Below are 26,919 nucleotides of genomic sequence, written 5' to 3' on the forward strand. Positions count from 1 at the left end.
AAATACCCTTTCTCACTCAGGGTGGTGCATTGTTCAGCTGTGGGGGCTGTGCACATTACCAATTTTAGAGCGTGCATGTACAGAGACCTGACGCAGAGATGGGCACGAGCCAAGGCAGCCCTCGCTGAGATACTTACTGGCCTTTATCTGGTTTGCATTGTTTAAGTCCGGGAGTTGACACTTGATATAATCATAAGACACATACAATGAGGAAGGCCATTCGGCCCTTCTATCCACAAATACTGCCTCCAAGCAGAGCATCCAACTGTTCTTTAAATCATTCCAGGGCCTCTTCCTCCATTACCCTCCTGAAGATCCATTCTACGTACTGATCACTCTCTCTGAAGAGCTCCCCATCAGCCTAAATTTGGCTTTTGCTGGTGTCCCCTTGATAAATTGTCAGGGTTTAATGTGGAGTCATTGTTTTGGGTTTACCTTTTCTATACTGCTTACTATCTCATGTACCTCTTTTTATTCATTTTCGGCATATGGGTGTCGCTAGCAGGGCTGGCATTTATTGCCCTTGAGAAGGTGTTGGTGAGCCGCCTTCTTGAACTGCTGCAGTCCATGTGGTGAAGGGACCCGTGTGCTGTTAGGTAGGATTTTGACCCAGCGACGATGAAGGAATGGAGATATATGTCCAAGTCAGGATGGTGTTGTTCCCATGCACCTGCTGCCCTGTCCTTCTAGGTGGTAGAGGTCGCGGGTTTGGGAGGTGCTGTTGAAGAAGCCTTGGCGACTTGCTGCAGTACGTCCTGTGGATAGTACACACTGCAGCCACGGTGCGCTGGTGGTGGAGGAAGTGGATGTTGCTGCTTATTTACCTCCTTTCCAGGCTTTAAGAATCCATATCTCTCCTCATAACTTTAATACTGGGTACCGGTCGTGTGGCTCTTGTCTGCACCACCTTAAGTCTTTGAATGTTTTCGTTGTATCTCCGTGATGAGAAGTGAATGAGGCCATGGAACGAGTTGAAGATAAGGGCAATGATTGTAAACTTGGTGCATTAGGGGATGGAGAGCCAATGTAAGTTTGAGAGGACAGGATGATGGGAGAGTGAGACTCAGTGGAGGACAGGTTACCATACAACAGAGTTTCGGACAAGTTGTAGATCCTTGGGGAACTCTGGAGATGAAGGTGTGAGGGAAGGAAGAGAAGCCATTGATGGAGATGCACTGACTATGTTGCGATTGGTAGGGCAGTCCCATGGAACTGGTGACAGAGAAGAGGCACTGGAGGAGGGTTGCAAAGACTACCATGCCAAATGCTGCAAAGAGATCAAAAGGGTTAATGCACAACAGCCACAATCACGGAGGATGTTGTTTATGACTTTGGCTAGGGCTGTTTCAGTGCAGTGAGAAGAGAGCAAACCAGACTGGAAGGATTCTGAGGGAGGCAACCACAGAGCTGGAAAGCGATGACACATTCAAGGACATTAGAGAGGAAAGGAAGGTTGGAGATGGGGTGGTATTGATTGCTGCTCCAGACTGATTGGACATATTGAGTACTAGGTCTAATAATACCCTTGGATTTCTTTCAACTTCACCCTTAGTTACTCAACACTTACTGCATGGACAAGAGGATAACAAGTACATCCAGTCACTTAAAAAGGCACGTCTTTAATGAAAAGTGAAAGACTTTTATCTTTGCAAATATTGTGACAAAGGTGCAGCAATCGTGTCAAAATACATCACTGCCTTATCGACACATCTTATCCTTTGCGTGCAGGTAGTTCATCCTGAGATTGATTCCCTTATTAAAGGGAAGTATTTAAAGTATTTCCCTTTTTGTAGAAAAAAATGTTAAACTCACCTTAAATTTATTTGATTCTTTATTTTTCTTAAACACTGAGTCTCTCGAATAAGATCTGCCTCCCTGAAAGGCCGTTCCATCTGATCCATTATGGGGAGCATCCCCGAGTGGCTGCATTGTAAACAGCATGGGGTGGGGAGGGGACTCCAGATCGGCCAGAGAGCAACTCCAGAGCTGCTGGACCCCCAGAAGCCATGTTACAGCTGGGACATTTGTATTCCCAGTGCTGGTATGGCATTGATGCATTTTTATTCAATCTGTGTATTGCATTTAACTCTTTGGTAAATAGAGCAATAAAGGTTTGCCACCTTTCATTAAAGGTGCTGTGTGTTTTAAATAGACATTAAATTTAAGTTTATAATTTTACCTCGATAAAAAATGGGGAGGGTCTGCACTCTTTGCATAGGCAAATTGTATTTACCTTTTTTTTAAAAATGAAAGTGTTCCCTTAGACTTTCCTTCCCAGTCACATAATGCAATGAACATGCAAAGATGTTTGCCATGAAACCCTGTTATGGCAACATAGCTGTAACTGGCCCTCTGATCACAGGGAATATCCAGTCTCAACATTTCCTGGACAACTGAAGCAAGTTAAGAGGAACCAACTATGTCTGAGGGTATCTGTGCTATATGGAATTCCTGTCCAGTCTACAGGGTGAGGGTTACAGCATTAGTCACGGTGTGTGCTGTACTGACTGTACAAAGCTCCTGTCAATCAACAGAATGAGGGTTACAGGGTTAGTCATGGTGTGTGCTGTACAAATACAGAGCTTCTGTACAGTTAATAAAATGGGGGTACAGAGTTAGTCTGTACTAATTACAGAGCTCCTGTACAGTGAATAGTACGAGGGTTACTGTGTTAGCCGTGGTGTGTGCTGTACTAACTGTACAGGCTCTAAGGTAAGGATTAATGAAGGCTTGAGGATGTTGCTGAGCGTCATGCGCTGGATATTTTAAGCTGACCTGTGCTGAGTACAATTCTGTTCAGTGGGTGCCATGGAGAGAAACAGCTGGTATCATCCCAGACAAGTTCCACGTTTTGATAGTTGTGCTCGCTGTAAAATTATGTCAAAATGTTCCAATTTATAGCCCAGCAGACAATATTGGCGTTAACTTTAATTTGACATATTGCCTTATTTCCAAGAAAAATTAAATTAACTTTCTGCCAACAAACGTGGTCTAAGCAGAAATAATTAGTTAAACTTGCTAACTGTAAATAGCTTAAGTCCCAATTCATATATTGGAACTAATACACAGCAGAAGAGAGCAGCAACCCACACAGTATGAGGGGGGGCAGTATGTGAACAAATGGGTCATGTACTGTAACCTTGATCACCGTTTGAGGCTTTGGAATCGGTGCCTCTAGGCTGTATCAAATAAAATGAGTTTTCAAGTGGTTTAAAATTACATTTTAATTTAAGTTGGAATGCAACTTTGATAACGCATCAGCTGTGGCTGATTCAAGCAGCACTAATCCTTAGAACGCTTGTTAGTGCAGGGCAATTGATGATGAAGTTGACTGTCAAAGACGGATTATGCAAATCAGTGAACCTGTGATGTGAGCATTGATAACTGTAGCTCTGCAATGGCCACTTCTTCGATCCGGATGCACAGTTTCTCCTGACGCAATCTGCATGTACTTCCATTCTTTTCCAGGGCACGTTGCCTTGATCTCATGGTCATGGATGAATAAACTCTTGAGCACTGCAGTGTTCCAAACTCGGCTCAACGTTGGGGTGGGGGCGAATTTCCTCAAGGTCTGCTTGTCCCACTCCATGCCATAACTTTGACGGAAGTTTACGCCCGTTACACGAGGTTTCTGCCAAACCTCTGGCACTGGCGCAGGAGATGCCCCAAGAAAATTCCTCCAGGTCTTAGAAATTCCCAATTCCATTGTTTACTTTGACATAGTTAATTTGCACAAGGGCTGATCGAGTGGGGGAGAATGTCACTGTAGATGTGACCTTTCCTTGCTCTTTTATTGGAGTTCAGTCACCAGGTTACGAGACTCCATTTTAAAAGCCTTTCGCCTATTGGAGCTTGTTCAGAATTAAGATCTATCTGCTGCCTCCTCTGGTTCAGAGCTGGGGTGCGGTTGAGAACAAAGGCCCTTATGTATCGGGGGGGTAACCAAGGTGGCTGCTAATATAGAGTCATAGTCTTAAAGGGAGATCATCCTAAGCTTTCTCCTTATTTTGGCACAATATTCATTAATATGTGGAGGCTGAACTGCACCCCCAAAGAACAAGATCATAGTCGCCAATGAGTAATCTAAAACGTACACAGGTATATCATCCCTCTAATGCCTGGTGTGTTAGAGGAGGAGCACTCTATTATTTCTTCTACTGTCAGCTGAGTCATTTCACAATGTTGTAAGAACGGTCCTTCCTGTCACATGGGACATAACTGCGATGTAGGCTAGGATGTCAAACTCGATGGAGAAGCTTCACAAGGTGTAAGCTGTACTAAACTAGAAAAGTAAATTTGTGCTACGGAGTTTCTTTGCATGTTGATACAATACAATATCTAATGTTAATAGCGTACCTGACTCGGGCACTGAGAGCACTTGTACCACCACCGGCAGTTGAACTGATGCTTATATTTTTTTGGTCCTGTGTTTTTTCAGCTCGAGATGTACCAAAGGATTTCTCAGAAGTTGCCTGACCGTCACTCAGACTTCTCCCGCTTGGCCAGGATCCTTACCGGCAATTCCATTGCACTAGTACTGGGAGGTGGAGGGGCGAGGTGAGTCCTAACACCGATGGTGAAAGTAGACGCACTTAATCTTTTTTTAAACTCCCCTACTGAAAGTGACTGCAAATATGTCTCCAGAAACCGCAGAGGCTTTTCCCATTTTAATAACCATTTCCCATTTCTTCTCCTTCCATTGCTTTTTCTCTGTTTTGTTTCCCCTGCTTGGGTACAGTTCCACAGGGCTGCAGATCGACCTTCTGGTTAAATGTGTTACACTATAATCCTGTTACTTACTTCCCCACCAAAGATTTTCTCCTTTTCCTCCTGGGATGGAAATTCATTTCGGCCCATTTTTGGGCGTGAAATAGGATGCCCGAGGCTCTCCCAAAATTGGACCTCGGGCCTCATCGGCATGTTGCCGGCAAGCTGCGGACGGCAATCGCTGGTTCCACCAGGGCAAAGTTGGGCAGGCTGCCTTCCCGCCCACAGCCCTCGGATAGGTCCTGGGAGGTGATCGGGAGGAAAAGAGGGGACAAAGTGATTGGAACGATCAGGAGGGGCAGACCCAGCGCCGGCTGCATTCAGGGTAGCCCAATTTCGTGAAGGGGGTCTTTTGCATGTGCAAAGATCCTAACGCTGGTTTCAGGCACAGGTCCTGGACGCCTATACTGGAACCTTTACCAACATGGCAGGCGACACATATTGGACGCTGAGGTGCCCGTTTTACGCGGGTAAAGTGGGCGCAGGCTCAATGAATTTCTGGGCCACTGACTCATGCTGGGCTATGATACCATCCAGAATCCCAACCAAGAGGCCATGCTTCATATGTGAGCCTTGGCAGACTATTCGACCACAGAGGGAATCATAGCCATGCCCGATCCTGCTGAAGTACCAAATTCCAAATGTAGATTGACAATTTTTAAATTGTATACCCCTTCCCAACTTAGTGATTGACTTATAGTCCCTACAATTGTAAGGGGTTTCTTTTTTACTGTTTCTCGGGCTTATAATAGGTCAGCCAGTTATGTTTTTCCTGAGCTGCCCTGCCCGCAGTGCGGTTGCGAATCGCCTACCCCTTCCTGATTCTGAGCTGAGGACTTATCGAGTGGTAACAAAGACAGACAAACAGACCAGTGGATTGGTACAAGGAAAACCAATGTTTATTAATAAGAAAACTAAAACTACAAGGTAAACAGTATAATACAGAAGATAAAGAAATCGCTATGGATGTAATACAGTCTTACACTTATCGGGTTGAAAGAAACAGACACATCGAGGGAAAATTCTAAAATCACAAGTTTAGCAATATCCCTTAACCCCCAACCTTACACTTATGCTAGGTTATCTTGTGGCAGCCAGAAAATTAATGCTCACCGGTGAAAACAGATGAAAAGGCCTGGCCCCTGTGCCTGCTGCTGCCGTCGACATGTGGTTGCGAGGTTTACTGGATGGCTTCCTTCTTAGTTGCTAGCAGACAGACAGGACAGGGCCAAGAGGCGCAGAGAGCAGCTACTACTACTTACTACTACTACTACCCCCAGAAATATACTGGGCAGCTTCAGTTATACCCTCTTGGTAACAGGTTTTTTTCATACCTTATCAGCTTGCTTCATTGTTTGATTTAAGCACGAAACGTAAGACAAAGGACCCCATCTCTGGCCCATTTACATTATGGCCGTTTCCTGTATCGATCTGTATGCTAACTGCTTTACCATTGTTCCGAATGTACCTTGATGGTTCACCTTTTGTCCTGCGATCACTTCCTGCTCGAATTTTGATGTGTTGACCGGCCATGTTGATAGCTTGCCTCAGGGCTAGAATGCAGCTGCATTGTTTAAAGAAACCTGTCTAGACACGAAAACCTGCCAAGTTGTTGAAAAATGCAATTTCAAATCTGCCGGTCCTTGGCCATGTGTCTGACTGCAGCCATTTTGAGAGACCTTGGATTTTTTAAAACAGTCACACCAGGGTTTCTTTAATAACTCCAATAAATCTTCGGGGTGGGGGGAACATGTGAAATTTTGCGAATCCCTTCACAATGGACGTGGATAAAAACCTTTGACAATTGCAGTGACGTTCCAGGACCAACAGCAAGACTCATAATGATTTTTTAAGTGACCCTTAGTCTATAAAAATTGGAGGACAATGGTCCTTTTGCCTGGTTTTACAAGGTGCCAGCGCCTTCTGTCTCCCTGTATGCGAATAACGAGGAGTGATTCCTCCGTTTAAGTGTTGATGGGATGGGGTTGCTGTGTAGGGGAGTTTATTTGCATGATTGTGGATGTGAGCACTGCTTACAATAACTTCAGTAATTGCACAATGTTTCAGGGTAAATCTGTTACCTTGTCTGCACCTGGATGCAGCATGTTCTGTAATATTGTCATTTTAGTGGGTTTTTTTTCCTCAGAACGGCCTGGACTGTCAGAGTTATCTCCAGCCTGAACAAGAGCCAGTCACCACCTCATTTTCAGTGTTTAGGCAGCATTTTAAAGCATTAGGTTAACTCAAGGGATCAAACTGGCTTTTCCTTTTAAATCAATCACTCCAAATTACATCAGCTGTCACCTAGAAGAGCCATGAATAAACAAAAAATCGTGTCTGATCGAGAGATCCTGTAATAATCTGTCAGCAGGAGTTGAAATCCAGCCAGCGTTGTTTAGAAAGTTTGTGTTTCTCTGAAGACCGTGGCTATGAGCACCGTCTTTTCACTCTTTGCTTTAGTTTTCCAATCAAACCAAAACAGGTTATCTCCCCAATCCCGACCCCCTCAACCACATCAGGTGAGGACAGTAGCAAGCTTGGTTGTGATATCGCCACACTCCCACGGCTGGCACTCCATCTAGGCTCAATGTTGAAGAACGGCAACTTGGATGAGATACAGGTCTTGCCCAAGTGGCCATTCCTGTTGGTTCTACTAACTTGAACCTGCCCAAATTATAGGGTTCTAGGAACTTGTGTAAAGTTTAAGAAATACTTCAGGGAAAGAGGAAACTGGGAGTAGAGTTGCAGGCTACCTCTTTGATTTGCGTTATAGTCAATATTTTGTAGAAGTGCTTCAGTCTCTGCCTGCATGGGCACAATGGGGGTCCAAATATATGTTATTGGGTGCCAATCTGAAGTTATCAAATCAATTCTCAAACTCAGCACTTAGCAGTACTCTGATGATTCTGGGAATCGTTGAATGCGTTGGATCAGCATCTGAGGGTAAGTGATACATTTCGGTAGGAAGAACGAGGAGAGGCAATATAAACTAGAGGGCACAGTTCTAAAAGAGGTACAGGAACAGAGAGATCTGGGGGTATCAGGGCAGGCTGAGAAAGCAGTTAAAAAAGCATACGGGTTCCTGGGCTTTATAAATAGAGGCGTAGAGTACAAAAGTATGGAAGTCATGATGAACCTTTATAAAACACTGGTTCGGCCACAACTGGAGTATTGTGTCCAGTTCTGGGCTCCGCACTTCAGGAAAGATGTGAAGGCCTTAGAGAGGGTGCAGAAGAGATTTACTAGAATGATTCCAGGGATGAGGGACTTAAATTACGTGGATAGACTGGAGAAGCTGGGGTTGTTCTCCTTGGAACAGAGTTGGTTGCGAGGAGATTTGATAGAGGTGTTCAAAATCATGAAGGGTCCAGACAGAGTAGATAGAGAGAAACTGTTCCCATTGGTGGAAGGGTCAAGGATCAGAGGACATAGATTTAAGGTGATTGGCAAAAGAACCAAAGGTGACATGAGGAAAAACTTTTTTACACAGCGAGTGGTTAGGATCTGGAATGCACTGCCTGAGGGGGTGGTGGAGGCAGATTCAATCATGGGCTTCAAAAGGGAACGGCTAAGTACTTGAAAGAAAAAAATTTGGAGGGCTACGGGGATAGAGCGGGGGAGTGGGACTACCTGGATTGCTTTTGCATAGAGCCAGCACGGACTCGATGGGCCGAGTGGCCTCCTTCCATACTGTAACCTTTCTATGATTCTATGTAAATCCCTTGCCCAGGTGCTCACTAACTCCTGTGAGAGTCATCAGCTGAGTGCTTCTCATGGCCTCTGCCCAAGCTGAAACTTGCCCTTCTCTAGGGCATGGATTAGTGAGAGAAATCATGACTGATACCACCATATAAATCACAATTTCTTTTCTAAATTGGGAGGCACCAAGTGGGTGGGAGCCAGGTGGACAAAGATTGCAAAGCCAATTGAATCATGGACAGTGCTGCAGGTGAAAAGTTATGCCAGACAGTATTTTAAGAGCAAGGCAAAAAATGCTTTGCTTGTAACTCCCCTTATAGTACCTTCCTTTTCAAGTGTCATTGGGAATCTATTATTTCAAAAATCCATAACGCTAGCTTTGAAGTCAATTCTCGCCTTCTTGGTAGGAGCTTATGATTCCAGAGGTGTCTGATTAAATGGAGCCTCCAGCAAGGCATTAAAAAGCAGTTTCTTAGCATTTTGTAATATTCTGTCACACGTAAAGGCCCTTTTACCTAATGCAATAGCAATTGGCTGCCAACACACAGTCTGAAAGTAACTTCTCAGAATGTCAGCTCTCATTTCACAAATGGGCCTCCAATGGGAGAACAAAAGGTGATGTGAACAGGGGAGAGCCGTGCATAGAGGTTGGTTTGTCATTGTTGTCCTAAGACTCAGATTAAAGGTATAAGTATCTATAGATGCAGCGGGCTGGCCCATTGTAAAGAAGAAAAGGAAGAACGAAGTTGCATTTATTTAGCACTTTTCACGACCTCAAGATGTCCCAAAGCGCTTTATAGCCAATGAAGTACTTTTGAAGTGTAGTCACTGTTGTAATGTAGGAAATGCAGCAGCTAATTTTCGCGCAGCAAGGTCCCATAAACAGTGATGTGATAATGACCAGACAACCTGTTTTAGTGATGTTGGTTGAGGGATAAATATTGGCCAGGACACCGAGGAGAACTCCTCTGCTCTTCTTTGAATAATGCCACAGGATCTTTTATGTTCAGTTGAGAGGGCAGATGGGGGGGCCTCTGTTCAATGTCTCATCCAAAAGATGGCACCTCCAACAGTGCAGCACTCTCTCAGTACTGCACTGGAATATTACCCTAGACAAGAGAGTTCTTGGAAATAGCAACAATTCAGCACTTTCATTTATAGTGACTCATTTATCAGAAACGCTTAAAAGTTATCACAAATCAGTACAGCAACTTCTAGAAAGAATGAGGACTGTTAATGCCCTATTGTAATTCCCTTGTTGGTTGTAATTTCTTCCATTATCTCAGTGATGGGCTTATTGCCGTTTCTGTCGTCAAAGCTGCCTCATCAGAAAAGCCATGAAGAATTGCATCCTCTAAGTGCTGGCTCAGCAAAGCCTACATTTAATTTTGCAAATGATGCAGCCAGGACAGTGATAACCCATTCAACGCTGAGCTATATAACCAGGGAAGGTTTTTTTTAATATAAGTCTGTAACAAAGTGAGATATATGCAGGCACTAGACGTGCCATTTTAGTATATTACGAGCAAAGCTTCCATGATGTTGCTCGTCTTAAGTCAGATGATTATCATGAAATGCACAATATATATATATTTTTTGCTAAGGTAGAGCTTGTCCTTTTATGGCATCAAAATATGATTGTTTAAGTGAAGAGAGTGTTAGGTCATTAAGTGTAATTGTTGTTTGGTCAGAGAACTTTACAAATTGAAATGTCCTTGGAAGTTTCAGGCACCCAACATTTAAGATTTTATTTCATCTATAACAAAGTCTGTATGTGTAGATGTACATTGTGATGTATATGTTTGACTTCCCTGTAAGAGTCAGTTCTTGTAATACCTTCCCATCACACCCAAGCAATATTAAACTTACCTTTGACTAAGAGCTCTCAGCTTCCATCTCCAAGGTAGAAGGCTGCACCTGCTTGAGGCCCACTGAAATCAAGCCTCTCCCTGCCCCCTTTTCCACCTTACTGTAACCCCAAGCTGCTGCAGCCCTGACTGATTCGACCCCAAAGTTAATTCTTCACCCCTTCTTATCAGCTCCCATCTACCTGCCCTGAGTGTCTGAACTTTCTCTGTTGCATCTTGCTGCGCCCTCCCCTTTGAAGAATCCTTTCCCCCCCATTTCCCACTGTCAACTTTTCCCAGAGAAAACCCTGCCAGAGAGAACTCCCCTACTCTTCAAATAGCACCATGGGATCTTCTACCCGAGAGAGCTTCAGTCGAATGTCTCATCTGAAAGTTGGCACCCCCGACAAGTGCAGCACTCCCTCAGTACTGCAACTGAAGTGTCGGCCAAGATTTTGTGTTCAAGTCTCTGGAGTGGGACTTGAACCCACAACCTTCTGATTCGGAGGCGAGAGTGCTACCCACTGAGCCATGGCTGACATTTAATTATGAAATATTTTCAGAGGGTAAACGATGACAGATTGTTTTCACTGGTTGGCGAATCAGTGTCAAGAGGGCATAGACTCAGGACTTTCACTGGAAGAATGAAGGAGGAAGGTAGAAGAAAGCTTTTTCGTTCAGAGGGTTATCGGAAGATGGAATTCTTCACCATAAGTGGCCATTGAGACTGAGTCTATAACATCATCTATGAAGGGAATTGAATAAGTATTTTAAAAGGAAAAATGTAAAAGGATACAGAGTAAAGGGCAGGGCAATGTGGTTGGAGTAGATAGCTCCCATTGAAGAGCAAGCATCAGCGCAGGGCCAATGGGCTCCTTCTGTGTCGTGGCATCTACAATTTTGCAGCATAAAACCTTATATCTTCTGATTCAGCATCATGCTCTACACCATCCCGAGTGAATGAAGCGATGTTAACAGCGCTGCAGTCCCATCCTTTGGATTACATTCCAGCTATTGTAAAGGGACTAATGTCCTTTGGGGAAGGTAACCTGTCTGGTCTGGCTGACTCCACGTGCGTAGTAATGCCCTCTGAGGTGACCTAGCAAGAGATGTAAAAACAATCACGAGGGATGGTCAGTGAATGTGGTCTTACCAGTGTCGCCCACGTTCACCAGGATGAATAAATTTGCAGTTTAGGAGGAACGAGAGAGGAAAATTCAGAAGACAAATGACCCTTAGCAACGTTGATAAAATAGAGACAGGAAGGGTTGTAATGATCGGGGGATTTAAAACGGAGTCAATAAATTTCCATTGCCTGCTGAGCAGTACCACTATGAGGTGTCGGCCATGCCCATCAGTCCAAACCTTTGAGTCTCCTTCACTTTTTTAACTGGCTAACCAAGTTTGAAGGTTAAACCCAAGCGACAACTGGTGCCCTTTTCAGTATTCTATTGCTACGTCTTTATGAGGTGTAATGCTTTTGAACAATTTCTGACTCTCTAAGCGTGAGAATTAGATTTAAGATTGTCACTTGATTTTAAAAACTGAAAAGTTTAACCTGTGGTGATAACTGGAGCAATATCCCTGGTGAATTCTGAGGGCAGAATAACAAGGCTTTCTAGCCATGATTGACGTACATCAGTCTCTGGGGAAGATCAGGTGCTGATGTCTTGGTTTGGATTAACTTTTTCTTTGTATTTGCACAGTCTGGTAGTGTCGGCCTGGTTGACAGTTTTGCACTGTACCCTTGTGGGTTTTGTAATGTAGAATTTCTTATTAAATCTGCACCTTCTCCAAATATCTCAATGGTTAAAAGCACAACCTAAGTGGTACAGGGCCAGGTAGACTAGGAATGTTCAAAATTCAATGCCTTGTTGGTGCTGAGTTAGCTGATCTTGAGTGTGTAACAGTGGGGTTCCAACAATTGGCTGCAGCGTTCTTGGGTCACGAGAGAGGAGAAAAATCAGTTGTAATTTCCACTCATTAGGCTGTGAGCCTTGTAAAATGTGTGCCTGTGGTCATCCTCCATGGTCAAATAGCTTATTGACACATTGTCTGGACTCATTGGGTGGAATACTGGGAGATTACTGAACCTGTGAAACTGTACTGTAGCATTAGTCATAGTGGATAATACAGGGAAGTCCTGTGGTAATCCCAGTACAATAACGGCAGTGATTTTGTTGTTGGCCTGGCCATTGTCCATCACATCTACTGTAAGGTGGAGCTGTAACTCTCAGAATATGAGCTGCAACTCGCCAAGGGTTAGGGTTTCTCCATATTGACCTGGGCGCATATCTGAAAACCTCTTCACTGGAGACAGATTATCGAAATCTAGGAATCTGTTTCTATGTATAGTTGTAAAAGGCCCATAAAAGAGGACTAACAAATATCTGAAGGACCTGCAATTCTGTTTGCTAGGCCAATTGAGGATATTTGTGTCATTCCTCTGCCCCTCGAGGTGATTTAATGATTGCTGTGGAGGGTTTGGTTGAACTGGAAGGTAACTGTAGATGCTTGGAAATTAGATTCGAGAAGGAACCTTTTTTTTTAAACTCCCTCATAGTCATGGATTTGTAGAATAGATTCTTCAATGAAGCGGCTCAATGCAGTGTTGATTAATAATTTAGTAAAACAAATTGTGGATGAGCATGCAATTCGGAACAGGTTTGAGAGTTAGAAAGATAGATACAGATGGAGACAGCTGAGTTCTTTTGGACTGTGATGGTTCCTAAGCCACTGGAAGAAGTCACAAATAAGGCCACTGACCTGGAGTATGTAAGACTAAAGGGCTTTTAACTTTGTGCTTGTTCTAAGATCCTGTTTCGGGAGAGCAATCTCTGATGCAATACCACTTTACACTGCATGCAACACTGTTGTTGTGCAGGGCTAAACAGTGCAATTCGGAGACATAAATTGCAAATGTTTGGGATGGGCTCCCCTAAAATGCCGTTGGCTCCAAAAAAACTGAATTCCTTTGCACTGGATTGTAGCCAACAGAGTCAATTAGGTGTCTGCCCTCAGCTGCATTCCAAGTGTGTAAAAGAGCCTTAAAATGTTGGGTTAGATATGTGACACATGTATGCTGACGACACCCAGCTCTACCTCACCATCACCTCTCTCGACCCCTCCACTGTCTCTTGCTTGTCTGACATCCAGTACTGGGTGAGCAAAAATTTCCTCCAACTAAATATTGGGAACACTGAAGTCATAATCTTTGGTCCCTGCCGCAAACTCTGTTCCTGAGCCACCAATTCCATCTCTCTCCCTGGCCACTGTCTGAGGCTGAACCAGACTGTTCGTAACCTTGGCGTGCTATTTGACCCTAAGATGCGCTTCCCACCACACATCCGCTCCATCACCAAGACCGCCTACTTCCGCCTCCATAACATCGTCCGTTTCCGCCCCTGCCTCAGCTCATCTGATGCTGAAACCCTCATCCATGCCTTTGTTACCTCTAGACTCGACAATTCCAATGCTCTCCTGGCTGGCCTCCCATCTTCACCCTCCATAAACTTGAGCTTATTCAAAACTCTGCTGCCCTTATCTTAACTTGCACCAAGTCCCGTTCTCCCATCACCCCTGTGCACTCTGACCTACATTGGCTCCTGGTCCGAGAGTGCCTTGATTTTAAAATTCTCATCCTCGTGTTCAAGTCCCTCCATGGCCTCGCTCTTCCCTATCTCTGTAACTCCTCCAGCCTTACAACCCTCCGTGATCTCTGCACTCCTCCAATTTTGCTTCTTGTGCATCCCCGATTTTAATCGCCCCACCATTGGCGGCCATGCCTACAGCTGCCTAGGCCCTAAGCTCTGGAATTTCCTCCCTGAACCTCTCAGCCTCTCTCTCCTCATTTACGAAGCTCCTTAAAAACCTACCTCTTTAACCAAGCTTTTGTCACGTCATTATACCTCCTTAAGTGGCTCGGTGTCAAATTTTGTCTCATAACTCTCCTGTGAATCGCCTTGGGACATTTTACTACGTTAAGAGCACTATATAAATGCAAGTTGTGGTTGTTGTTAAAGTATTGGGTTAGATATGCGTCCTGATGCTTGCTCGACTCAACTTTAGCAGAACCTTTCCTCAGGAGATTAACTGGTTTGGTCAGTGTCCGTGATGGCATGAGTTCTGTATGATCTGTTTGTAGAATGGGTTTGATGGGTTGACATGGTCTTTAGGTTAATGATTATATCCGTTTGTAAACCAGGACTGCTCCAAATGAAACTTGAGCTGATCAGTGTGCAGGCTGCAGTAAAACTGGGTCTTTGGATTTACTTCATCCTTGCACCTGGTGAAAATAATTTCCATTTATATAGAGGCCCTCTCATAATATACTGGCTCAAAGGCTTGCCAAAGGGGAGAGGCAAGTGCCAAGCAGGAAATGAAGAATTCTGGGGAATCGAAGTCACGGTTGAATAGAGAGATGTTTAAGAAGATTCTGAAGGGAGGGAGAGGGGTAGAAAGACAACATGATTTGGAATCTCCCAGAGTGCAATGGCTGTGGGGGCAGGGCTCTGATGGTGGGCTGGTGGAACGAGCAGTAATCCAGAGCCAGAGGGATGTGGGTGTAACCAGGATGCATCACTGGAGAGGATTTCACGAATAGGATGGAGGTAGGCCATGGAGGGCTTTGAAAATAAGGATGATTATATGTTCTCTCCAAACTCACCTCAACATCATTCCCATAAGACTTCTGACCACCCAACTTCCCTTCCTGGCCCCTATGCTAGCTGATATTGCAACTGGTTCTCTTTCCTCAGGCAATGTCCATCTCTCTTTCAAAACTGCTGACATCACCACCCCCCCCCCGACCTCATCAAAACACCCATCCACTCTGCCCTTTAGTAATTACCACCCCATCTCCAGCCTCCCTTCCTCTACTAAGTTCTTGTGTGTTGTCTCCCAGATCTGCCGCACCTCTTTCAAAAATCCCTGTTTCAATCCCCCCAATCAGATTTCCATCCCACCCACAGCACTAAAGTGGCTCTAACCAACGTCATAAACAATATTCTCTGTGATGGCAGTCGTGGTACACTGACCCTCCTCATTCTCATCCACCTCTCTGCAGCCTTCGACATGGTCATTTACACCATCCTCCTCCAACACCCCTCCTCTGTTGTCCAGCTCGGTGGAACTGCCCTTGCTTGGTTTCATTCTCACCTATCCAATCGTAGCCAGAGTATCTCCAGCAATGGCTTCACATCCCGTCCCTTCACCATCATCTTGCAAATCCCCCAATCGAACTATCCTAGGCGCCTTCCTCTTCCTTATCTACATGCTTCCTCTTGGAGACATCATCCACAGATTTGGGGTCAGCTTCTTCCACGTGTACATTAATAATAGCCGACTCTATCTTCCCATTACCTCCTTTGACACTTCCACTACCCTTCCCAACAGATTGCTTGTCCAAGATTCGGTCCGTTTTAGAAACCAGCAAAGGAAGACCGAAAAATTGATGATAAGGGAGAAAATAGAATATGAAAGTAAACTAGCAAGAAACATAAAAACGGATTGTAAGAGCTGCTACAAATATGTAAAAAGGAAAAGAGTAGCAAAAGTAAATGCTGGCCCCCTAGAGGCTGAGACAGGAGAAATTATAATGGGGAATCAGGAAATGGCAGATGCGTTAAACAAATATTTTGTATCTGTCTTCACAGTAGAAGACACAAAAAGCATACCAGAAATAGTGGGGAACCAAGGGGCTAATGAGGGTGAGGAACTTAAAGTAATTATTATCAGTAGAGAAAAAGTACTTGAGAAACTAATAGGACTAAAAGCCGATAAATCCCCTGGACCTGATGGCCTATATCCGAGGGTTCTAAAAGAGGTGGCTGCAGAGATAGTGGATGCATTGGTTGTGATCTTCCAAAATTCCCAAAGATTCTAGAACGGTTCCAGTGGATTGGAAGGTAGCAAATGTAACCCTGCTATTCAAGAAAGGAGGGAGAGAGAAAACAGGGAACTTACAGGCCAGTTAACCTGACATCAGTCATCGGGAAGATGCTGGAATTCATTATTAAGGAAGTGATAACAGAGCACTTAGAACATCATAATATGATTAGGCAGAGTCAACATGGTTTTATGAAGGGGAAATTGTGTTTGACAAATTTATTAGAGTTTTTTGCAGATGTAACTAGCAGACTAGATAAAGGGGAACCAGTCCAGTAGATGTGGTATATTTGGTTTTTAAAAGGCATTCGATAAGGTGTCACATAAAAGGTTGTTACGCAAGATAAGGGCTCATGGGGTTGGGGGTAACATATTAGCATGGATAGAGGATTGGTTAACGGACAGAAAACAGAGAATAGGGATAAACGTGTCATTTTCAGGTTGGCAGGCTGTAACTAGTGGGGTACCGCAAGGATCAGTGCTTGGGCCTCAGCTATTTACAATTTATATTAATGACTTGGATGAAGGGACCGAGTGTAATGTATCCAAGTTTGCTGACAATACAAAGCTAGGTGGGAAAGTAAGCTGTGAGAAGGACACAAAGAGTCTGCAAAGGGATATGGACAGGTTAAGTGAGTGGGCAAGAAGGTGGCAGATGGAATATCATTTGGGGAAATGTGTGGTTATTCATTTTGGTAGGAGGAATAGAAAAACAGAATATTTTTAAAATGGTGACAAACTATTAAATGTTGGTGTTCAAAGAGACTTGGGTGTATGCAGGTACAGCAAGCAATTAGGAAGGCAAATGGCATGTTGGTCTTTATTGCAAGGGGTTGGAGTACAAGAGTAAGGAAGTCTTACTACAATTGCACAGGCTTTGGTGAGACCTCACCTGGAGGACTGTGTACAGTTTTGGTCTCCTTATCTAAGGAAGGATATACTTGCCTGAGAGATGGTGCAATGAAGGTTCATTAGATTGATTCCTAGAATGAGAGGGTTGTCCTCTGAGGAGAGATTGAGTAGAATGGGCCTTTACTCTCGCATTTAGAAGAATGAGAGATGACCTCGTTGCAACATATAATATTCTGAGGGGGCTTGACAGGGTAGAGGCTAAGAGATTGTTTCCCTTGGCTGGAGCGCCTAGAACTAGGTGGCATAGTCGCAGGATATGGGGTCGGCCATTTAAGACTGAGATGAGGAGGAATTTCTTCACTCAGAGGGCTGTGAATCTTTGGAATTCTCTACCCCAAAGGGCTGTGGATGCTAAGTCGTTGAGTATATTCAAGGCTGTGAGCGATAAATTTTTGGACTCTAGGGGAATCAAGAGGTATGGGAATCTGGCAGGAAAGTGGAGTTGAGGTTGAAGATCAGCTGTGATCTGATTGAATGGTGAAGCAGGATCGAGGGGCTCCTATTTCTTATGTTCTTATGGTCTTGCATGAGCCATAATTTCCTCCAATTAAACATTGGGAAGACCAAAGCCATCATAAGCCCCTGCCACAAGCTCTGTACCATCGCCACCAACTTCATCCCCATCACTGGCCATTGTCTCAGGCTGAACCAGACTGTTCGCAGCCTCAGTATCCTATTCAACCCTGTGATGAATTTCAGACCCCATATCCTCTCTATCACAAAGGCCACTGACACCCATCTCTGAAACATTGCCTGCCTCTGCCTCTGCCTCTGCCTCTGCCCCTGCCTCAGTCCATCTGCCACTGAAACTTTCATCCATGCCTTAGACTTACTTACACCATGTTCTCCTGGCTGGTCTCCCCGTCTGTAGACTTCAGCACATCCAAAGCACCAGGTCCTGCTTGCCCATCACCTGAATTTGCACCTAGTACCCCAACCCCTCAAATTTAAAATTCTCATTATGTTTAAATCCCTCTGTGGCTTTGCCCCTCCCTGTCTCTGTAACCCTAATGCAGAGCTACAACCCTTTCCTTCCACCCACCCCCCCAAAACTCTCCATTCCTCTTACAGGGGCCTCTTATGCATCTGCCCCTCCCTTAGACCTACCATTGGCGGTCGTGCCTTCAGTTGGATAGGCCCCACGCTCTAGAATTCCCTCCCTAAACCCCTCTGCTTTCCAACAGCCCTCTCCTCCTTTAAGACTCTCATAAAAGCCACCAAGCTTTTAGTCTCCCTTTCTACATTTAAGGTGCTATATGAGTGCAAGTTGCTGATGATGAGGACCTTGAGTCAATTTACTGGGGCACAGAGAGCCAGTGGAGTTAGGCAAGGATAGGGGTGATGGGTATATGACACTTTGTGCAGGAGAGGAACTTAGTGTAGAGTTCAGCATTAGCTGAAATTTATTAAAGGTGGAGGACAGCGAACAAAGAGAAAGATTTGGCATTTACATGGTCCCTTAGGACATCCTCAGGACGCATCACAACCAATAGATTACTTTTGAGGTGCAGCCACTGTTGTTACCTGGGCAAACGCAGCAGCCAGTTGCACACAGCAAGAACCCACAAACAGCAAATGAGATAACCCACTCCATTATCCCGATGCCAGAATTATAGACCCACGTTTCCGTGGGTCTCAGATTCTGCCATCAGGACGAAAGCTGGGTTTAGTCGTGTCCGCACAGGGAAACCGATGGCACTCTCCCCGTGACCTGAGCTGAACGCCCACCAATGTGGAAGTATCTACAGAAAGCTGTGAATTGTGACCAGCTCATGTGACGAGGTCTGAAATTTATCACTGGGTGCGGGAGACAAGAGGTCTCAATTTGCCAACACTGGCATCCGTTGCAGGAGCACAGGTGACGGCATGCACCGACGGCAGCACCTGCAAAGGTGTGGTTGACAGCAATGGATAACCACGAAAATGTGGGTAATTGACTCTGCCATCAGGTTAAATCAGAATAAAGTTTCAGTAAGGCAAACCCAGGTATTCAGTCCCGTCGATTCACTCTGAGTCTCCATATTATATAGCAGAACCCAACAGCGCTAACAGATAATGGCACAGAAGCTGAAGGCAAAAGGAAAGAAGCAGCGCATGGAGCATACTGTCCCGTAACAATGCTTGAAGATGAACAAGCCAGAACAGTGTCAGCTGTGGCTCAGTGGGTAGCACACTCGCCTCTGAGTCAAGAAGTTGTGGGTTCATGTCCCACTCCAGAGATTTGAGCACATAAGCTAGGCTGACACTTCAGTGCAGCACTGAGGGAATGCTGCACTGTCGGGGGTGCCATCTTTCAAATGAGACATTTAACCAAAGCCCCCTCAGGTGGACATAAAAGATCCCCGGAGTCCTGGCCAATATTTCTCCCTCAACCAATGATCACTAAAACAGATTAACTGGTCATTATTTCATTGCTGTTTGTGGGATCTTGCTGTGTGAAAATTGGCTGCCGCGTTTCCTACGTTACAACAGTGACTACACGTCAAAAAGTACTTCATTGGCTGTGAAGTGCTTTGGGACGTCCTACGGTCATGAAAAGTGCTACATAAGTCTTTTTTCTTTCTTTTAGTGTTGTGGGAAAACTGGCGGTGTGCAAGTGCAATTAATGATTTCATCAGACTGTGCACCTGTTTGCAAAAACTCTCGGTACTGCTTTGCTGCAGTTTATTCAAAGCATTAGTGTTACGAGCAGCTAATTAAGCTGCCTGCTTCTGTTCCATATCTGTGATTCCTGAACAACGTTTAATTAGGCTTTATCACTAGGCATTTCATTTTCGAGAATGTCATCGAGAGAGAGAAAAAAAGTTGTTTTTCTTTGACTGCTGGGAGTTGGATTGAGTGGCCGAGAGCTCAGGCTGACAATTCCTGATGTAGGTTCACTTGTTAAAATATCAGAGACTTTTTGTGATTTTTGAAGTGTTCAACAGAGATGCACAAAGATTGCACTCAGCGGAGGAGGCCATTGGTGTTTGTAATTAAATTGGAACATCTTCAGAGTCTGAGTGGAGTCAACTTGGTAGAAGCTCTGATGAGTTGTACTGTGTAACTTAGGAGCTGAAATTCTGATCACATGCCTGTGCTGCAAATATATGCTGTGAGGGGGAGGGAAACTGGGAGCTTTGGCATGTGCCTGGTTTGCGTGATAGGGCTGTGACAGGGGCACAGGAGGCTTGCGTTGCTCCGTTGATTAGTGCATTCATCTGGGGACGTGCCCTTGCTTCCCAGGAAATGTGATGGGTTGCCCCAGTGGAACAAGACCAGTGCCGTGTGCCTTTAAAAGAATCCAGTCACTGGAGAGTTTTCCTCCTGATTCCCATTGACTTCGGTTTTATTAGGGTTCCTTAGTGCCACACTCGGTCGAATGCTGTCTTGATGTCAAGGGCCATCACTCTCTCCTCGCCTCTGGAATCCAGCTCTTGTGTCCATATTTGGACCAAGGCTAAAACGAGGTCCGGAGCCGAGTGGTCCTAGCGGAACCCAAACTGAACATCAGTGAGCAGGTTGTTGATTTAAGTGCTGCTTGATAGCACTGTTGACGACTCCTTCCGTCACTTTGCTGATGATTGAGAGTTGGCTGATAGGGCGATAATTGGTCAGGCTGGATTTGCCCTGTTTTTTGTGGACAAGACACCTGGGAAATTTTCCAGTGTCGGATAGGAGCCAGTGTTGCAGCTACACTGGAACAGCTTGGCTAGAGGCGCGGCTAGTTCTGGAGCACAGATTTTCAGCATTAATAGTGTTTTTAATATTTATGAGTGTGTGTGTGTGTGTGTGTGTGTGTGTGTGTGTGTGTGTGTGTGTGTATAATCTTATGTATATGTTAAAAGCAATATACTGCGGATGCTGGAAATCTGACCTAAAAACAGAAAATGCCGGAGGAGCTCAGCAAGTCAGGCAGCATCTGTGGAGAAAGAAACAGAGTTAACATTTCAGGTCGAAGACGTTTGGTCAATTGGAAGATGTTAAAAGAGTTAAAGTTTTTGAGCAAGTACAGAGCCGGGGGAAGGAGGGGGAGGGAGTGGAGGGGAGGAAAGAACAAAAGGGAAGGTCTGTGATAGGGTGGAGGGCACGAGTGATTAAATGACATAAGGGATGATACCAAGTCCAACGACAAGCTGCTGTCAGATTGGAGGCTGTGCACTTAACCCCACCTGCACAGTTGACTGGCAGACCTAGAGGCAAATGAATGTCCACGCACTGCATGTCATGCAGCTTGTTTCTTGCAGTGCTGCAAGTTAAATGAGACTGCTGCTACCACCTCCAGAGGCACTGCGACCCACTTAAGGACATGGTTTTCTTTGGCACCTCCAGAGGCAGCAGTACCCTGACAACAAAGTAAACATTGTATCCACAGATGAAGGTTCCCCTTTTCGACCTAACCGTACAGGCTGTGCTGCTGTTTTCTGATCATTGTTCTCTATGGATTTTGCCCAGTCATTAAAGAAGGTCCAGCGGCCAGGACAAGTCACGTCACGACTTTAAAACAACGGTGCACACAGCCTTGCACGTGCTCAGCTGTTTGCCTCTTGCTCCAATGTTGTGAAATCTGGCTTGCGACAAACAGGCTGGGCCCCCCGGGCGACGGCGCCCTGGGCCTGAATCACAGTCGCTTCTTCAAGTGGTCCTGTAATGTAATATCCCATTCCTTAGTTTTCATTATTTTCTCTGCTTTTCCTGCTGGCTGTTGGCCCCTGGTAGATTGCTGTACTGAATCACCCAATCATCCCTCGCCGTTCGGTGCATTTGCTCAGCTGTGTATTTGGGACAAAGTGACCAGTGTGAATCTTGTCCCCCTCACCATTCATATAGGTGAAGGGCAGATAACTTGACCACCAAACGCAGCAAATACTACAACTGCACATTCAGGGGAGTAAATCGTTCAGTAAAGCAGTCAATCATGGAAATTACCACTGGCAAGGAAAAGAGCAATTGTTGATTTTAATTGTTTTCTCACAGAAAGCCCTTATTCTGTTAAATCCTTGACATTGCTTTGACTTTCCCTTGTAATTGAGTGTCACCGAGTGCTTCCTGGAGGAGGTAATTTGCACTCGCTCACTGACTTTCCTGAGAATCTTTTTGAGTTAGTTACTGTGTTTAAGAAAATATATATATTTCACCCAAGTACATCGCTACGCAGTCAGCATGAAACTGCTGGTATATTATATCTTGCTGTGGAAAACAGCCTGTGCTCCTGAGCACAATCAGGAGATTCCTGTAAAATGTAGTTTCTAGATAAATCGGCACTGCCCCTTCGGCATTCTGATGCCAGAAGGGTGGGATGAAGGTGCTTGTTTGATGGCAGAAATCAGTGTGGCAAAGATCACCTTTTAAAGGTCCTGCTTTGCATTGCATGAGGGGCAGTTTTACCAGCGCAGCTGCTGCTGACGTCTAGTTTTGTACTCCCCCACAAGTGGAAACATCTCATCTATGACTACGTCTACCCTACCGAACTCCTTCATAATTTTAAAGACCTCTACCTGGTCACCCCTCAGCCTTCTCTTTTCTAATTGTAAACAATTTTACAACACCAAGTTATAGTCCAACAAATTTATTTTAAATTCCACAAGCTTTCGGAGGCTTCCTCCTTCCTCAGGTGAATGGTATGGAAATGACATTTTCGAATCCTTCGCATTTGAAAATTACAGAACAATGCTTGGTGATTACTGCCTGTTGCCAAGGCAATCACAGTGAGCAGACAGAAAGTGTCACCTAAAAGGCCACCGAATATACAAACCCCCAAAAAAAAGAGAGAGAGAGAGAGAGAGAGAGAAGGAGACAGAGAATGACCCGTTATATTAAAAACAGATAACATTTGTTCGCTGGTGGGGTTACGTGTAGTGTGACATGAACCCAAGATCCCGGTTGAGGCCGTCCTCATGGGTGCGGAACTTGGCTATCAATTTCTGCTCAACGATTTTGCGTTGTCGTGTGTCTCGAAGGCCGCCTTGGAGTATGCTTACCCGAAGGTCGGTGGCTGAATGTCCATGACTGCTGAAGTGTTCCCCGACAGCCCCAGAGCTGTTCAACAACTGAGGGAATCGTAGCTGAGCCTGATCTTCGTCTCACCAATCCCCGCCCCCCTCCGTCCTCACCTTCCCTCCCACCCTGTCCTTCTCGCCCCCTCTCCCTCCCCCGGGCCCCTCTCGCCCCCTCTCCCTCCCCCCCCCCGGGCCCCTCTCGCTCTCCCCCCGGGCCCCTCCCTCCCCCGGGCCCCTCTCGCCCCCTCCCCCCCTCCCCCGGGCCCCTCTCGCCCCCTCCCCCCCTCCCCCAGGCCCCTCTCGCCCCCCCCCTCCCCCAGGCCCCTCTCGCGCCCCCCCCACCCCCGGGCCCCTCTCGCGCCCCCCCCTCCCCCGGGCCCCTCTCGCGCCCCCCCCTCCCCCGGGCCCCTCTCGCGCCCCCCCCTCCCCCGGGCCCCTCTCGCGCCCCCCCCTCCCCCGGGCCCCTCTCGCGCCCCCCCCTCCCCCGGGCCCCTCTCGCGCCCCCCCCTCCCCCGGGCCCCTCTCGCGCCCCCCCCTCCCCCGGGCCCCTCTCGCGCCCCCCCCCCTCCCGCGCCCCCCCCCCCCTCCCGCCCCCCCCCCCCCCGGGCCCTTCTCGCCCCCTCTTTCCTCCCCCCCCCCCCCCCCTTCCCCCGGGCCCTTCTCGCCCCCTCTTTCCCCCCCCCCCTCCCCCGGGCCCTTCTCGCCCCCTCTTTCCTCCCCCCCCCTCCCCCGGGCCCTTCTCGCCCCCTCTGCCCCCAAAACTTGGCAGAAAGTTCAAGTACCCTGATATCTCTTAATTGGGCTTCCATGGTGCCTGTCCCTTTTAAGGTTGGTGCTTTTCTTAAGACCCCTGAAGTGCCTTTGGGTCATGGCTGCAGTCTATAGTCTGCTCGCAGTGTGCACCTGGCGGATGCATGCTGTGTTCAAACGAGGCACCAGGGGAAGCTCAGGTGCTCAACGCTTGGTTCCCATGGCGTGCACCTCCTGTGCGCTTCGCACCAATTGTTTCCGGACAGCACCGGGAGAGAAGGATCGTCCTTGGAATGCCATCTCCCTCCAGCGGTAAGCTTTGTATTTCACCACCTCCGGAAACACCAGCGAAACCCAAAATTGTAGCTGGATCTTGGACTCTCTGGAGTTGGCAACTCTGGAGGTTTTGTTACTTTACAGGTACAGCCAGTAAAGGTGGGGCTGCCTGCAGTAACAGTGCCATAATATTAATGCAGCATAATAGAGCATTCCACGGAGTGAAATAGGTTAACTCTTAAACCTTCATAGGCTCATACAGATCAAGTTATAAAAGTGGCACCAAGAAATAAAGCCACATTGATTACAGGGCTGTTGCAGAGTCATGCATCTGTATAATGCCTCTCTGGGACTGCTTTGAGTTTGATAAATGGGGTGAGGGAGAGTTGAGACAGATAAACGTTTGAGAACTATCATGAAGACAACTCATTCTTGTATCGTATTAATGTGTTTCAATGAATATGACTCCAATCCAGTCCTTGAGTTTTAATTTAGATTGTGCAATGCAACTTCCTTGAATCACAAGTTAAGTGGATTGTTTTTGGGGACAAGGCTGGCACTTGGTGCCGTTTACAGGGGAAGGCAAGTGCGAGTTTCATTTAAATAAGGTGCAAATAGGTTTCATCTCACTAACCTTTATGTTGGAAGTGGCAATGGATTATTTTTGATGTCTTAATTTAGTTCTTCAGTCAGGGGTGAAATGAGTGTTAATGCACGATTTATCTTGTAGAGACACCACTAGGAGCAGGTTTTTTTCTCCGCTCCGCCTGTGCCATTGGAGATGCAGTACTGGTAGCAACAAATAGGATGTGCAGTTGGTTTTCAGGTTGCCGCCGTGAAATCCAATGTCAATTCGGGCAAACGCCAGAGCACCAGACCCACTGGGCACACACTGCAGACCCCAGCAATGTTCCCTCTAATTTTTTTCAGCCATGTGCGGAATGAATTTGGGTTTGTGCACCGATATAAAGGGTGTGTGCATTACCGTGGAGAAAAATCACAATTTTGAATTGATGATCTTTTTAGAAAACATTATTCAGGGTATATAACAGAACAAATGTACAAAATAATGGATAATTGTAACAAGGCGAGCTGACAAGGATTTTTAATTAAACAAAACTGGTTATAGAAATCTCAGAAGTAAACGCTGTCACCAGAGGAATGGGGACATCCTGATTGAGACCCAGAGTCTGTAGATGACGGGCCAGATGATGGAGAAGAGGGTGACTGTCTCTGGTTCGGATATTTTTCTCTTCTGTCTCTCCCTGTCTTCCAATGTTTATATATTTTGTCCAAGTTTACTTCTCTACCACTTGACAGATGAGATTTGATCCGCATAAGAATATCAAGGTGATTTTCTTTCAAACCATTTCATGATTTTGTTTTTATATTATTCATAAAGCCGAAGCCATGCTCACAATCAGCACCTGAAGCTTGAAACCTTGCCCATATATCCACTAGTTGTGAAACCACATTGCACCGTTCTGAATTTTGTAGAGTGAAAGTCACCGTGTCCTGAAATGTTTTCAATGACGTTGTTTCAATCTTCTCTGCAATTAAGTACTTGTAGTCATTGTATTGGCTCACAATGAGCTCCTTCTCATCCATGATGTTTTGCCCAGGAGACCTTACTTGACCAAGGATCAGGATGTGTTTGTATTTGTCAACCAGCTTTTCAATATTCTCAGTTCCAAATTCATAGCTGATTTGTTGTGGTGCAAGTGAAGCAAAATCGAAAGCCGACCGTTCATTGAGTTCATTTTCTGGGAACCTTTTTTCCAGATGATCACATAGTGGGGATACGAATGTCAGAATGGGATCTCCCTTGAATGGTTCATTTCTTGTGCATGGTGCAATTAGATTTTTCACTGTGTTGCACCAGAAGACTGTCTCGCCGAGATACTGTCCTCTGATCCTGTGGATCTTGGCCCTCGTTAACTGTACAGCCTCAATTGTTGTTAAACAGCTCTTCTGAAAGCATTTGCACAATTCTGCCAGCTTACACAGAACATCATTCAATGCCGCTATGGTGATACGGTAAGTAGAGTCTGAGAGCTTCTTCAGGCAATACTTGGCAACAGGGCCATTGTTGTCTGTTTTTTCATGCTCAAAGTATTGAAGAAGAGCATTGTAATTGTGCATCAGAGCACTAACAGCAAAATGTCTCAAAAGCCACCTCACTTCATTTAGAGGTCGAAAGGACACAGCTTCACATTCTGTGACATTTGCAATTTCCTCAAATTGTCCTTTTCGAACTGAAGATCTGCAGAAGACTGTATAAATGGTTCTCAGCAATGTCTTATTTCCTTTATCATTGGTACTTTGTTCCAGACATCAACAATTCCCAAATCTTCTCGATGGGTCACAGTGTTTCTCTACTAAATGTGGAATGTGCTGCTTAAAGCCGTGTGGCAACGCCACTGCTTTTTCCCAGCGTGACGGAAGCCCCATCTGAAGTGAACATCGCCATTTTCATCATGTCCAGCTGATTGAGTGTAAAAGTCTTTGATAGTCGTTGTAATAGCCGATGCATTCCGAGAAATTAACTTAACAATTCCACCGAACACTGTCTTGTGCACTGCAGAAGCCGCTTCCCTGAAATTGAAATATATGATAAGCATCTTGCTGACTGAAATAACCGTGCTCTCATCAATAATTAGTGCATGAAATAAAGATTGGCAAATGTCCAACATAATTTCTGCATGGACGACACTGTTGATTGATCCCAAAAAAATCAAAGGCATAGTTTTTGCTATGCCAGCTCGCTGGTACCTGGAGATATTTAGCCATGTGGTCGCGTGTAT

At 45.6% G+C, this 26,919-nt stretch overlaps 1 protein-coding gene across 2 annotated transcripts in view; it reads left to right on the forward strand.

Annotated features, from left to right (window-relative positions):
• Nucleotides 1-26,919, forward strand: part of pnpla7b (patatin-like phospholipase domain containing 7b) — a 293,395-nt gene that overhangs the window by 195,213 nt on the left and 71,263 nt on the right. For both annotated transcript variants that reach the window (XM_067969546.1, XM_067969547.1), the window contains exon 26: nt 4,439-4,557. In XM_067969546.1, the coding sequence (XP_067825647.1) occupies nt 4,439-4,557 (119 nt within the window). The remainder of the gene's footprint in view (nt 1-4,438; nt 4,558-26,919) is intronic.

Source organism: Heptranchias perlo, chromosome 31 (assembly GCF_035084215.1).
Source record: "Heptranchias perlo isolate sHepPer1 chromosome 31, sHepPer1.hap1, whole genome shotgun sequence".
Lineage (NCBI taxonomy): Eukaryota > Metazoa > Chordata > Chondrichthyes > Hexanchiformes > Hexanchidae > Heptranchias > Heptranchias perlo.